The sequence below is a fragment of the Patella vulgata genome, chromosome 9, assembly GCF_932274485.2.
Source record: "Patella vulgata chromosome 9, xgPatVulg1.2, whole genome shotgun sequence".
Lineage (NCBI taxonomy): Eukaryota > Metazoa > Mollusca > Gastropoda > Patellidae > Patella > Patella vulgata.
Window position 1 is genome coordinate 32,495,201 of NC_065887.2, and position 14,009 is coordinate 32,509,209.

Genomic DNA, 14,009 nt, shown 5'->3' on the forward strand with positions numbered 1-14,009 from the left:
AATACGAGACATGATAGTGCATTTCCGGCGGTATTGTATAGTTTTGAAATTAGAAAACACACTGGCATTGTAGAAATAAAAATATTGTAGAAATAAAAATATTATTGAAACTTTAATAAACAAAACACTAGTTGTCATGCTATCAAGAAGATAATATATATAAATATATATAAACAACTAGTCATTACAACAATAAACAATATATGCCTTGTTCTACAGCTGATGATTCGAGCAAGCAACTCACAAGGTGAGTTCTATAATAGATGATATGGATATATGTAGAACTCAAACACAATACCAAAAGCTCCACTATTCTAAATCAAAAAAACTTCTGTATATAGTACTGTCATTTTCACTCAATTTGGAATATTTCTAACAATGTTGAATGACAAGGAAGGTAACTCTTGTAATTTATATTGTAATCTTGTATGAGTGATCAGATGGTTGTTGTAGATAGATTATAAGATCTGTTTTCTCATGGTTCAATTCTAAACTTGTGACAAGGAGTACTTAACCATGTGAATTTTCTCTTTCCACTTGTAAAGAGCCCTGGACTTTAAACCCCATTTATATCTCTCCAGCCATAGAAGAATAAGGAGTTTGATGGACATAACTATTTCTTTTTAAAGATACCTCGCCCCATACAAACTGGGTGATTTGATGATTTTTGGACTAAAAACATATTTAAACTAATTAATTTATCAAAATTGTGCTTCAAATCCTTCTCAAAACATTGTATTTGCTACGAAATACTCGAAGCTATAAAAGAAGTCATGTTTGTGTCACGTGACTTGGCTATCATGGTACCTAGCAACGGGTACAGAGCTGGAGGAGAATTTATTGCATATAAAAGACAATGTTGTCTTCAATCGCTTCCATTGATCATAAATATCGAAGCCTAATTAAATTCTCGGATTATCCACTGCCCACGTCCACCCACCATCAAGTTCATCAACATGTACATCAAGCACTCACTACCGCTGAGAGATCAGACAATCTTTGCGTACAACCTTTGACGTCACTCGAGCAGACAGCCCTCAATCGTCAGACTGCCAATTTGTGTCTTTCAAGGAATCCAATATTTTTGTAGGAAGATTATGTGTCTCCACTTTCCATATAAATACCAAAATTGTCATATTTTTATTGGAAATAACCATCCGATAAATTTTTTTGTGGGAAAGTATCTTTAAGATCTGCTTATTTTGGTTTAAGGACAATATCAAACTAAGAGTTGTGCAAAACACCAACAGCAATAAAAATGATCTAAGGTAGTCAATATTTACTAAATGCTAAAAGGTTAAATGGTTTGAAACTGGATATTGTCAAGATAAAACTCTTGTCTTATTTCACACATAAAAACATTAGCTGTCTTCAAGTTTGGGAATGCAATAAATCACCATTTAGTATGTTTGAATAAATAATTCTTCAAGCAAATTTTATGTGCAGAAGCAACTTTATTTTCATACAAACAACCAGAAGCATCATGCAAATTTTTCAAAATATTTTTTGGAAATATAAAGCAGTATTATAAAAGCATGCACACAACACCAACAATAGTTAAAATATAAACATAGGATTAGTACCTGAGTAATTTAATTTCAATCTCACGCTTTCTGAAAAATTAGGTTTTATTGTTAGCTTATTTTATATGTTATCAAATACTGTTTTTCATTTTCTATAGACAGCGTGTAAGATATCTTATTCTTTATTAGTTTAAAGGACCAAGAACAGACAGATTTTATTTGACTTTGTGCAATCTAGTATATATCAAGATGTATTCATATCCCTTAAATAACATTGTGTAAATTTGTGCTGTTTAATTAAAACTAATTAGTGATTTAGATATCATTGCTTGACTCTTGCCTATTCTGTAATAAAACAACTCAATTTTACAGTTTCCATTACACATTTGTGGAAATAATTTCAATGATTGGTAAAAATTAAGATTACTTCAATTAACAAAGATGTAATAATGAGAGACATATATCTTTCCACTGTCTATCTGTTTGTGATCCTTTACATCATTGAAAAAAAGCTGGTTACATTGGCAATGAAATATATTTAGCACCTTTATTAACACATTATCTACTAATTTCAATACATGTATCATAGAGACAGTAAATTAAGAAGTTAATACGAGAACAATATTAATGTGTTAAATACGAACTAATGTGTTAAATGCTTGTCACATTAAATTTTATTTTTGTTTTCTTATTAATTTCAATACATGTACTTTTTATGTTAACCCCCTTCAAATCGCATTAATGTCATAAGACATTAATTTCATATAAATTAATTTCTTGCCTTTATTACCATAATTCAAGACTAAGATATATCGATAAAGGCAGTCCTATGCCTATATACATGTAGGTCTTTATTAAACAATGTTACGCAATTTGTTTTTCTTAAGAGTAAGCAGTATGTTGATAACATCATCTCTGTAATTTCTTTTCATGGGCCAATGAGGAAAGATAATACTACCTATTAACAACTACCAGAATATATCTAAATATTCTATTTCAAACTAAAAAGACGTGTTAGCTTGATACATACTATGTGATATCTCTTGTGAGCTTGCACTAAGTTATCTCCCTTGTAAGCTTATTGTAGCAGATCAAGATTTTAACTCAAGATTATGGAATGTTAAATAAAATATCCATCTATTTCTATATTCTAACAGCTACTTCAATCTGCTTTTAGGTAATTTCTAGCTGGTCCTGTTCAAACACTACCATTAATAAAAGATTGGGGTACATACATCATCACCATTTCTTTTAATATGGCATCCATGAACTGAGAAAACTACCCCGTGAACTTGGGGACTGCGCCTTAACTAAGATTATTGGCCATCTGGTGCATAGGGCTTAAGTGTTATGTGCAGAGCGCGAAATAGTCTAGAATTAATCATGAAATAGCTTAATTAATATCAACATATTGTCACATGATACTTACTGCTAGCAGAAGATATAGGAAGAGTTTCAGTACTCTCAGATGCATTACTACTGGTACTACGTCTGCCAAGACTGTCGGTAGCAGATTTATGTACCCATGCTGCCAGATTAGCTAACTGTTCCTCCATTTTATCTATTCTTTTTCTAGAAAGAAATAAAAACAAATCTTTTTAAAAACATCACTTCAATTCATATCAATGTTTTACAGATAATATTTATTAGCTAATTTTATAATAAGAACTAAGAAGAAATATACTGATGCAACTCATTCCAACACCATCAGATCAAAAGTACAACAATGTCAATAATATGCAGACACAATCAACAAATAACTCAATTAATATATACTCAGCCAAATTAAAAACTTGACACTCAGGATTTTTGGGACCAGATTTTTAATATTTGGTTTAAGGCAACTATTTTAGTGTTATGTTGTGCACAGACGACCTTGACATCAACAGTAAGCAAGAATACGTCTCGCCGAAAGTCCTTGACATTGATAACGTTCGTGATGTCACAGTACCCCCCAAAATGAAATTCACAGACTTGGAGAACAATCGGAATACAGTGTTTAGTAACGGTTGTGGCCTCCTCTAGCATCTCGTACTGCCACACAACGTCTTCTCATGGATCTCAGAACATTAGTAAACGTTACCCGAGGAAGACGTCGCCACTGCTCAGCAAGAGCATGTTGAAGGTCCTGCAACGTCAGTGGTGGATTCACTTGCTGACGAACACGTCGACCCAGTTCGTCTGCGGTACTCGGACCCTGCCATCGCCAAATCTCAAAGTGAATCGAGATTCGTCACTAAAGACAATCAAATTCCACTGTCTTTGAGTAAATCTTATGTGTCTTGTGGCCCACACAAGTAGGTTACGGCGATGAAGAGGTGTCAATATTGGTCCATTATAGGGCCTCTGAGCTCGAAGACCAGCAGCCTGCAAGCGATTTCGAACAGTTTGTGCAGTTACTCTTCCACCAAACATCTCTCTACTTGTGGAGGTTGCAGTGAAAAATCTGTTTCTAAGATGACGTAATCGTATTGCTTGATCTTCCTGGAGTGACGTCACACGTGGCGCTCCCGCCCTTGGGCGGTCGGCAATAGTTCCAGTTTGAAGCACTCTCATTCTAAGATTAATTATTGTCTGGCGTGAACAATTAAAGGCTCTTGCAACAGTGACCACAGAATGACCAGCATAGAGCCTACCTATAGCACGTAGACGTTCTACATTTGAAAGGCGCGGCATTTTCTAACAAAGATGAAAATAACAATTTTAATTTGTTTTTCCAGTTCAAGTTACGTGTGCGTGTTCAGTTTAAGCAAACTTGCATCGATTGACCTCACGAGTTTGTGTTTGGACATGTTTTTCATCTTTATATGCTTAAAAGTCACGTGATCCACGTGACTTTACAATTTTATGAAATTAAAGGCTTCTTACTACTTACTATCGTTAGAAACACTTTAAAATTTATTTGACTTACCAGAAAAAAAAAATTGTTGAAATTCATCAGTGTCAAGTTTTTAATTTGGCTGAGTATATTTAAATTTTGTCATTGGTTAAGAGTTAAATGAGAGTAAAGGATAACTTTTTTGTCTTACTTGGAATGGTAATATTCTGGAACTGGTGTAGCTGTTCTTGGTTGTGAAAATGCATCATCTTCCTCTGACTGTAGCGATCTGGCAGGTCGCTGATAATAACCTTCTGGCTGAGGTCGAGCTGTTGTCATTGGAGCGAAGGCTAGAGAGTGGCGATTAGAGGAAGGATGTCTATTACCATTACCTTCAAAATAATAAAACATAAATAAACATTAAAAAATTCTGAATGTGTTATGTGTTCCTGCAAAGTAAGTAGTTAGAACTTAATGGGAATTGACTTATATATTTAAGGTTGAAAGAAAATCTGTCAAAATCTAAAGCAGGAAGCCCAGATATATTTTAGTGAATAAAATACTGTATGAAAAACTCTTAAAAACCTTTATTCTACTCTCAACAACTATCTGAACTCTGTGATATGTTTTCAAAGATATACCAATACCAAAGACCAGTAGTCTTGGGACTGGATACTAAGGATGTAACGAGTCAAAAAAAATTGAACCGGTTAACCGATGGGCAAAAAACCGACCGTGACCGGTCAACCGATTCACTTTTTAGTTGCGGAGTTATTAATCGCCGGACCGTACGCAGGATTAAAGTTTACTTTTTCACACTGTTTAACTTCGTTTTGAATATAAACTATTAGACCCTAAGTCCTAAGAAGAGTTTATTTATTGCAGCTTATTTTGTTTTTCATTCAAATTTCTCGGAAGGAAACATTGCGTCGTCTAACAGTCAAAAAGGTCATGGTTTCACGTGGTCGTCACTCGCCCAGTAGCACATGCCGTTGTGTGACAGATCGGAAAATTGATACAATATTATTAGTGTTCGACCCGTTATAAATATAGGAATATTCTATGGCCCCACCTACCTCCATCTCAATGTGCAATGTTATAATGTAATCCATTAATAAAATATTTAATTCGACGTCTTTATTCGCGCGCACAGCATTACTTTCATTTTCATACGCATTTAATAGTCAACCTGTAGTCAAGATTACCCAGCCCGAAGATACAACGCAATAAGTCGCTCTTTTCTGGAGAGTCTTAGATCACAGTCAAAACATTATTATAACTGTAGGCTTATAGTCCACGCCATTTTCTTAAATTTATATTTATAAATATTGCCGTATTAAAAGCTAATACTATAAAATTTGTATGTTTACCACACGTGACTGAACATGTGACCCCATCGAGTCAATGAAACGACGAAAAGATTATACCATTTGGCCACGTGCCAGAGGGACGAAAGATACTTTGTTTACGGCATAATTTTTCTACTACGTTTTCGAGCAGCGAATACGACCGTTTTATTACCGGGAAAGTTTTGTATCAACGTGTAATATGAACAAGAGAGCCTGGGCTAATGCTAGTTTACTACTAGGTCGATATACACTGACATTTTTATATAGAACGAATAACGGTCACGGGAATATCGAACCGGTCAGGTTGCAGAACCGAACCGTAACCGGTCAACCGAGTAACCGTTTACATCCTTACTGGATACACATGTCTATAACTCTTTAAGCGGGCAAAACTACAACTTTTAACTATATATTATATATTTTATCCTGTTACCACTGTTTGTCGTGTATTTTGTACACGAGGAGCAGTCCATTTGCTGATTACACTATTTTGCTTGAATACACTATTTTGCCTATAATGTTTTTTAGGACTTCGAATTCTGTCTTATGGTTTGGATTGTTCGTACTTGGTTTTATTTTATTTCAAATGGTTGTTTGACGATGACTAACAGAATTTGGTGTTTTAATTACATGTACCGATTTACTAACGGTATTGGCATGTAATCTAAAAAGAGATACTCAACTCCCCGAAACTGTTTTGTTTACAAACAGTACCATATTTTTAACTGAAACTTGTAGATAATACATTTTGGTATCTGAATTTTAAAAAAGCAAAATAATTCATCTTACGTGGATCAGTCTGTTGTGGAACTGGTTTATGTGGTGGGATGTTAGCTGGAGCTCTTGAACTTTTTCCAGGATATGTCTGCACATTTCCGTTCTGTGTTTGATAGTAGTCACCAGAGGGCGGCACATGATAGGCATAGTATGGATTCTCATAACTTGTCGGGTTAGGAGAGAATGGCCGACTTGGTCTAGTCGGAGATGTGGGTTGCGATTGTGGTCGTTGATAATGAACTGATTCATAGGGTCCCCCATTTTGAACTGGACGACCATTTTGAATTAGATGATGTTCAGGAATAGTGCCAAGTAAGCCTCTTTCAGGCGTTGGATGTCGGTCAGGAGAATATCTGGAACGATTCGGTAATGATTTTGGTCGTTCTGGATCAGGTGTCCTTGACCTAGAACGTGACCTCCGCTCTACTTCCCACTGACTTCTATTATCCCCATCCACCATAAGTGTATGATAAGGCTGAGCAGGAACTTTAGCATACTAAAATAAAATAAAGATGAATTACAACTAGACCTGGTATAATTGAAGGGTGTAGAAGCTCTGATCAAAGTGGGATAATTTGAATTAAGGATTATGAATGAGCTTCTACTCCCTCATTCTTCAGCATGGTTCTCCCTCGTAGCTCAATGTATTGAGTATGCCTGTCTTCATTAGCCCAGTCGGAGCAGAACAGTAGGATGTTAAACCCCATTTCATTTACCTCATTCCAGTTCCCTGAACATGGTCCAAGAAAGCTGTCTAATAGTCTCAGTAAATAGCCTACATTACATCCCATTGGTTGTAGGGGAGTAAAGGAGAAAGAGGTGAGGAGAGATGAAAGAGAAGTTGGAGCATGGATCTGTGTTCTTCCATTATAAAAATGGTTAGCATGTACGCGCTGTATCATAATGTCTGTCATTGAGTCAATCGGCATTGTTTCGATTCCCCGGTTGTACGTGACAAGGATTAGGGTCGCCTGTTCAACCTCATGGGTTTTCTTCAGGTCCTCTGGTTTCTTCCCACTGCTAAACACCTCTACGCGCAAGCGAATTATTGAAATACAATTGAACCATATCTTAGTCTTGAAATGACCTAGTTTGTGTCAAGTGGAGTTAAACCCCATTTCTCTCTCACACACATTATGTCACAATCAGGTTAATTAATTTTTGGTTGTGTTGTGGAGTTTGGATCAATATTATAATTTTTCCTGGTGGTTAAAAATATCATACTTTCAGATAAAAGTAAATTTTGCAAGCTGAATTATACTTGAAGTAATATATCTTAATAGTAATATAAGTCAGGCTTACATCGTCCCTTCTTTGTCCTGGTTCGCCATAGTGACCAGTTGGTCTTAAGTTATGAGCTTGACGATCTGGTGGAGCTGATATTGCCCGACCTCTGACTCGGGGTTGATCTTTTAATTTCTGTGGTTTATCACTGTCACATTCATGTATTCGTAATACAGCTCTATCTCTTACATCACTGTAAAGAAAAATAGAATCAAACTAAAAATATCAACACAACTGGGGTTTTATCGACTGTTGGTAAAAGCAATTTAAAACAGTTTATTAGAGCAGGCACCCAATGTTTGTTGGCCAAGTCCATCGAAAGAAGAAACAAAAATGTTCAGAATGATAACATGATCTATATTTCCCCTTGTTTGTTCCACGAAATGGTGCATAGATCTAAAATGTACTCTCAACTGCATATGGGAAAGAAATCCACCATTAACAATACAGTATAACAGTTAAAGAATGTTTAAATTTATTAATCTGTGCTCATCCTTTTTAGAGAATGTTATCTTTGACATTAGTCAGTTTTCAATTAAAAACATGCTTATTGAATCAAACTAGGAAAGATGGACTGATGTTTTGCAATTGTCTTTATAAAACATGTTTTTTACTGACAAGAAGTAGACAGCCGTACAATAGTTGTATGTCACATCTGAATTTATGTACGAATAAATTGACAAATGGTATGTAAAAGATTGGCCACTCCTGCTTTAAATCAATTCAAATAGTTAAGAAATTATCAATTTACCTTAGGTCATCTAGTTGAAAAAATATATTTGTTTTCGGGTCTAAGATATAAATTTTTTGTCGTGGAGACTCCAAAAATTCGAAAGATAATTTTTCTGGAAATGCTCGGACAAACAGAGCTCTAACTGTATCTAGTGTAGTAATCTCATTAGGCAGTAAACATTTCTTCGTTTCTGTACCATAAACTAGAAAGGCAAGACCTGAAAATAATAATACAATTTATTTGTTAGCTATGTAAATTTCTCAGTAGTAAGCACCCTATGCTTCAAGAACCATTTATATACCTAAAGCTGTATGGAGGAAATGTAGAGTATTTCCTGGTTCTAGTACATCTTATTCCATCAGAACTTTGGAACCATTGTCTACTCATAATAATCATTATTCTAAAGTTTGAAAAATATATGTCAAAAATTGTAGCCTCTAGGTAGCTGAAAGCAAACTTACGCCCACCATTAAAGGGTGATTATTATAACTCCAGAATGAAATTAGAGATTATGCTCAAATTCAATCCCAACCGTCGTCTATTCATATGAACCATTATTTTAAAATTTGAAATAGATTCATCAAAATAGAGGACAAGCAGATGGACCGACAACTACATTATACACCCATACTATGTGTGGGTGTATAAAAATTTATAAATGAAACTTTACCTAGCGTTCTATCTAGGGTACTAGAAGGTGTGCGGACTATTGGTAAACTCGACCTCTGAAATCCTCCCCGACTAAAACTATTTGTGGGAGCATCCAGATCGGACATTGTGCCAGAGTCGTCATATTCCAGTGATCTGTTAGGATGATATGTCACGATGGTTGTTTGGCGTCGACGAGGATCACGTGGGCGGGATTGCTGCAAGTAGAAAAAAATAGATCATAAGAATTGATAAAAAGTGTGAGAGGATGTGACTTCCGTTTAGAAGTCAATCCTAGTTCAGTAGTAATTCTTATAATGTCAATGTTAGTTTAGCACCAGACAGATCTTGAGAATGTCATAATTTAATTCAAAATTTTTTAACATTTGGGGAATCATTATTAAATACAGATATTGTGAATCTTGTACATTTGTGAACATCATGAATTGTTAACATCTTAAACATCATTAATGGTTAACATTTGCAAACACCATCAATCCTTAACAAATTGCCAAAATCATGAATTGTTAACATTTTTAAACACCATGAATTGTTCACATTTGTAAACCTCATGAAGTGTTAACATCAGTAAACCTCATTAATGGTTAACATCTGCAAACACCATGAATTGTTAACATCTGCAAACATCAAGAATTGTTAACATTTGCAATCACCATGAATTGTTAATATTTGTAAACATCATGAAGTGTTAACGTTTGTAAACACCATGATGAATTGCAACATCTGCAAACATCATGAATTGTCAACATTTGTAAACACTGCGAATTATTAACATTTGTAAACACTGAATTATTAACATTTGTAAACCTCATGAATTATTAACATTTGTAAACACTAACATTATATTTCCAAGACTGCTGTGAATAAATCTCACATTATAGATCTCTGTAGTGCATAACCTAAGATATGACATACAATTTTTTCATTAGCATTAAATGGACAACAAAAGTTAAACCAAATGTCCTTAATGAATTCATTTAACTAATAGCTTAATTTATGTACTTTTCATTACGTTTTGTTGAGCACTACTTTGTGTTTTAACTATAAATATTCTGTAAAGAGGTAGGGTGTTATAAATAATGTATTGCTAGGACGAACAAGCTATGTGAAATTTGGGTGACACAATAATATCATCATTATGACCTGATTATGTTCTTTCTGACCCAGGTAAAATCTGAAATGTTAATTTGTTATCCCATTACACACAAATATTCATTGTCCCTTTGGTCAACAAAAACTTTCTATATAATTCATCAAATTTTTGTAGGGCAATGGCATAACATTTTAATAGAGATACAGATTAAAAATGGTTAATTATTGTTATATAGAAAGTTTACGACAAATCTACTAAAGCATCACTGAGATATAATATATACTTTTAAACTTTTAATTTAAGTGTTGTATATAGTATTTATAGGTTGATGCTTAGATTTTTCTATAATTAAGAGTCTAAGGTTGCATTGAATATGACATTATTCAAAATATGTTATATCTATTTTTTTGGAGAGAGTGATAAAGCCTCTTTAATCCACTTATAATATAAAATCTATGACATAAATAAACTTATATGTACTTAACACCATGCTTTGTTTACATATAAAATCGCATTTTTTAAATGCTCCATTTACCTTGAAGGAAATCATGACTCACACAAATAAATCCACCATATACATTAACGGTATCATATTGATATGATTATCCTAGGATTCCACATTATTCTTAACAACCGTGTGATTCCATGAATTAATCCAACAATGCTATTATTAAGTTAACACTACTAACAAAAATAAAAACTTTGTTGTACATCATATTTCTGATATATAGTCTTAACGTATCCAAATCAGTTAGTTGTAACATTGATGGGTATTATGTGCATGGCAGAGTATGTCTTGAACACCTGATACACTTAATCTGGTAACTTCACATCACTAAAAAAATTGAAATTATTAGAATCATGATCACAAACAAAGTTTAATTATGCAGCTGTAACCAAATTGAATACATCATTCCCAAGACAGATGATTCTATAATCCACTTTAACATTTGTTAACTAGAACCAGTTGTCCCTTTTACAATATCCCAGTATTATAGATATAGCTAATTGACTTATAAATAACAATACTTAACATGGCCTCATCAATACATAAACAGTTAATCAAATTTCATCCACAACAACATAGATTATTGATTGCTTCATCAAGCAGTTAGAACATTTGGAACCACCAATCTATTGGATACTATGATTAAACACAGAATTCATAAACATTCCTTACACATGTATAAACAAAGCTGAATAGCATGGTACCTCTGTTTCTATACTCCTAATCAAAAAATAGATAATACTGACATCTGCCCTGATCAAATTTTATAATTCTAGGTGATCCCCGTCCAAGCATTACCTTTAATTACAAAAAATGCATTAAGCATGCATTATGTAAGAGCTAAATCTGCCTTTTGCAGATCTTTCGTTTGGCTTCAAATGTTAGACATTTATTCATATGACAAGCTCATAATCAACTCTCTAGAGCATCGGATAGGTATGATTTTTAATGGATTTAAACACAATCGGCAGTTAATAATTCAATAAAAAAAAGGATACATGCAATCAACACTTTGTTTATTATTGTAACAACGGTAGCTGTGACAACTAAGACTACATTATTCTTCAAATGGCCATAACTTTGTTCAGAATGAAGTAATTCGACCGAAACTTTCAATATACTCCCTTTTCACTATCTGTATATTTTAGCTATTATTATATAGAGAGAACTGTCTGCTCCTTATCAAAATCTAAAATAATGCATCTATGATGTCATCAAGACAATGTATACCAGATATTTCAAACTAGCAACCCCAAGCTTAAAAATAGCAATTTACCAGATATTTCAATATGGCAACTCCAAGCTTAAAAATAGCAAACATTTTTAGTAAATCAATCAAATTTGCATATTTTGTTGTTTTTGGAAGTTAATCCTTAGTGGTGTTTCTACACTTTCCAATGGACAACTTTTAGCTATGATTCCACCAGTGTCATCACAAACACAAATTTAATTTTTTGTGCTTTTTGAACAGAAGCATCTAAAAAAGTTATAAAAGTTGATTCTAATAGCAGTTATCATCTGTCTATCAATTAAAGCTGTCACTGTGTCTAAACATATAAATCACAGAGTCAATAATTATCAACCTGTCTATCTGTACCAGCTCTTTATATATCAACAAGACCTTGTTTGTTAATGAAAGAGTCTATAAATTTATTTGTATCCGCCTATTTATAAAACAATGGCATCATCTTTTCAGTACACAGGATGGTGGAATGAAGAAGTAGAAGCTGTTTCTCGGAATTTGTCCTATTTTCAGGATCTGATTCATTTGCTTTTTTATGTCTTAAATGTTAGATCTTTAAACCCATCAAGAAAATATTTATTATCATAAAATGACATACTTTGTGCTTATTGAAACAGCAATTCTTCTATACAGCAATTTGTGTACTATTGTCACACTGTCCCCCACCCACATCCTACATTTTTGCTAAAATATCAAAACATGTCCAGTTTCACACACTACATGTTAAACACTAATTGCCAATTGAATGGATATTTCTTACCATGTAAATGTAATTTTATTACGATTTGACTTGGCTTAAACGTATACCATTTGCTGACCCAAAAAGTGTATAAAATGTAGATTAATTAGTCTAATCTGAATTCCCACAATCTTTATTTATACTCCCAAACAAATATAAAACTAGAAAATTTACACAAATTACCAGAGACATCAAAAACTATTATAATCCAGAGATTAACATTATGCGATCCAGCTTTTCATCTTAGCAAAATTAATCCATTCTTGTCTTAGAATTTCTAATCAAACAATTTGAAGGTTTCCAATCAAACACCTTTTTCAAACTAAGCAAATTTAGAATGACCTGTTACAATTTACAAACGACTTTACATCCCCTTAACATCAAACATGTTGTAATGACAGAAACAGACGGTTTCAATAGACAGATTAGGCAGCCATATTGAATGCAGATAAATATATTTATATAAATCTAGCTAAGGGGTCATTCAGGTGTATCATTGACAGAAGTACAAAACTCACTAACACACCTGTCAAAAGCTAGCAGACGACAGTCATTCGATGTAATCTTACATCACCGCGAACACTTTAACCTGCTAAAACTTAGAGGTCACCATAAATGTTTGCTTTCAAGGTCATGTGAACTTCTATTGGGGGGGGGGTTTACACAAGGTGATCTTTTGTAATAATCAAACCATAAATTTTAACTTTCATTCCTATAAAAACTGTATGAAATGATTTGGATTTATGGCAAATTGTCAAGCCCTGGAAGGTCATCGCGGGTTATGTCAACATGACAGATCTCATAATTGTGATAGCGGGTATAAAAAAAAAATATGGGATGGAGAAAATTAAATCTTTATCAAAAGTGATATTCTTTCAGTAATCATGCATAATTATAAAGAAATGTCTCTGTTAGCCATTTCAAATGAATAAATTAATTAGAGCCTACTGTATATTGGTTATAAAAACCATCCATACCTTGCCTTACTTGAAATCGTCACTACTCTCAGATAGTTTCATATTCTGAGAACATAAGATATATTTTTTTTAAAACAATATACATGTACATGAGGTTGGACAGAACAAGTAAGTGGTATAAAAGGAAACAATGACTATTTCATAATAATCACGCACCCCAAAAGCTATTTATGTACCCTGCAGCACTGTCAAATTTATTATAATACACTCACTGGGAGCTATCTACTCTGCTTTCATTTGGGGAGAGTATACATTTCCTTAACAAAATATTGTAATAATTTTTTAAAAAAAAGACC

At 33.6% G+C, this 14,009-nt stretch overlaps 1 protein-coding gene across 4 annotated transcripts in view; it reads right to left on the minus strand.

Annotated features, from left to right (window-relative positions):
• The window catches only part of LOC126832122 (coiled-coil domain-containing protein CG32809), a 101,437-nt gene that overhangs the window by 7,546 nt on the left and 79,882 nt on the right, over positions 1-14,009 (minus strand). For 3 of the 4 annotated variants that reach the window (XM_050562820.2, XM_050562819.2, XM_050562822.2), the window contains 7 exons: positions 9,155-9,350; positions 8,503-8,701; positions 7,770-7,944; positions 6,480-6,963; positions 4,553-4,733; positions 2,953-3,095; positions 1,584-1,613 (listed from right to left, as the gene is read on the minus strand). In XM_050562820.2, coding sequence (XP_050418777.1) covers positions 1,584-1,613; positions 2,953-3,095; positions 4,553-4,733; positions 6,480-6,963; positions 7,770-7,944; positions 8,503-8,701; positions 9,155-9,350 — 1,408 coding nt within the window. The remainder of the gene's footprint in view (positions 1-1,583; positions 1,614-2,952; positions 3,096-4,552; positions 4,734-6,479; positions 6,964-7,769; positions 7,945-8,502; positions 8,702-9,154; positions 9,351-14,009) is intronic. The other variant, XM_050562821.2, reaches the window with a different exon arrangement.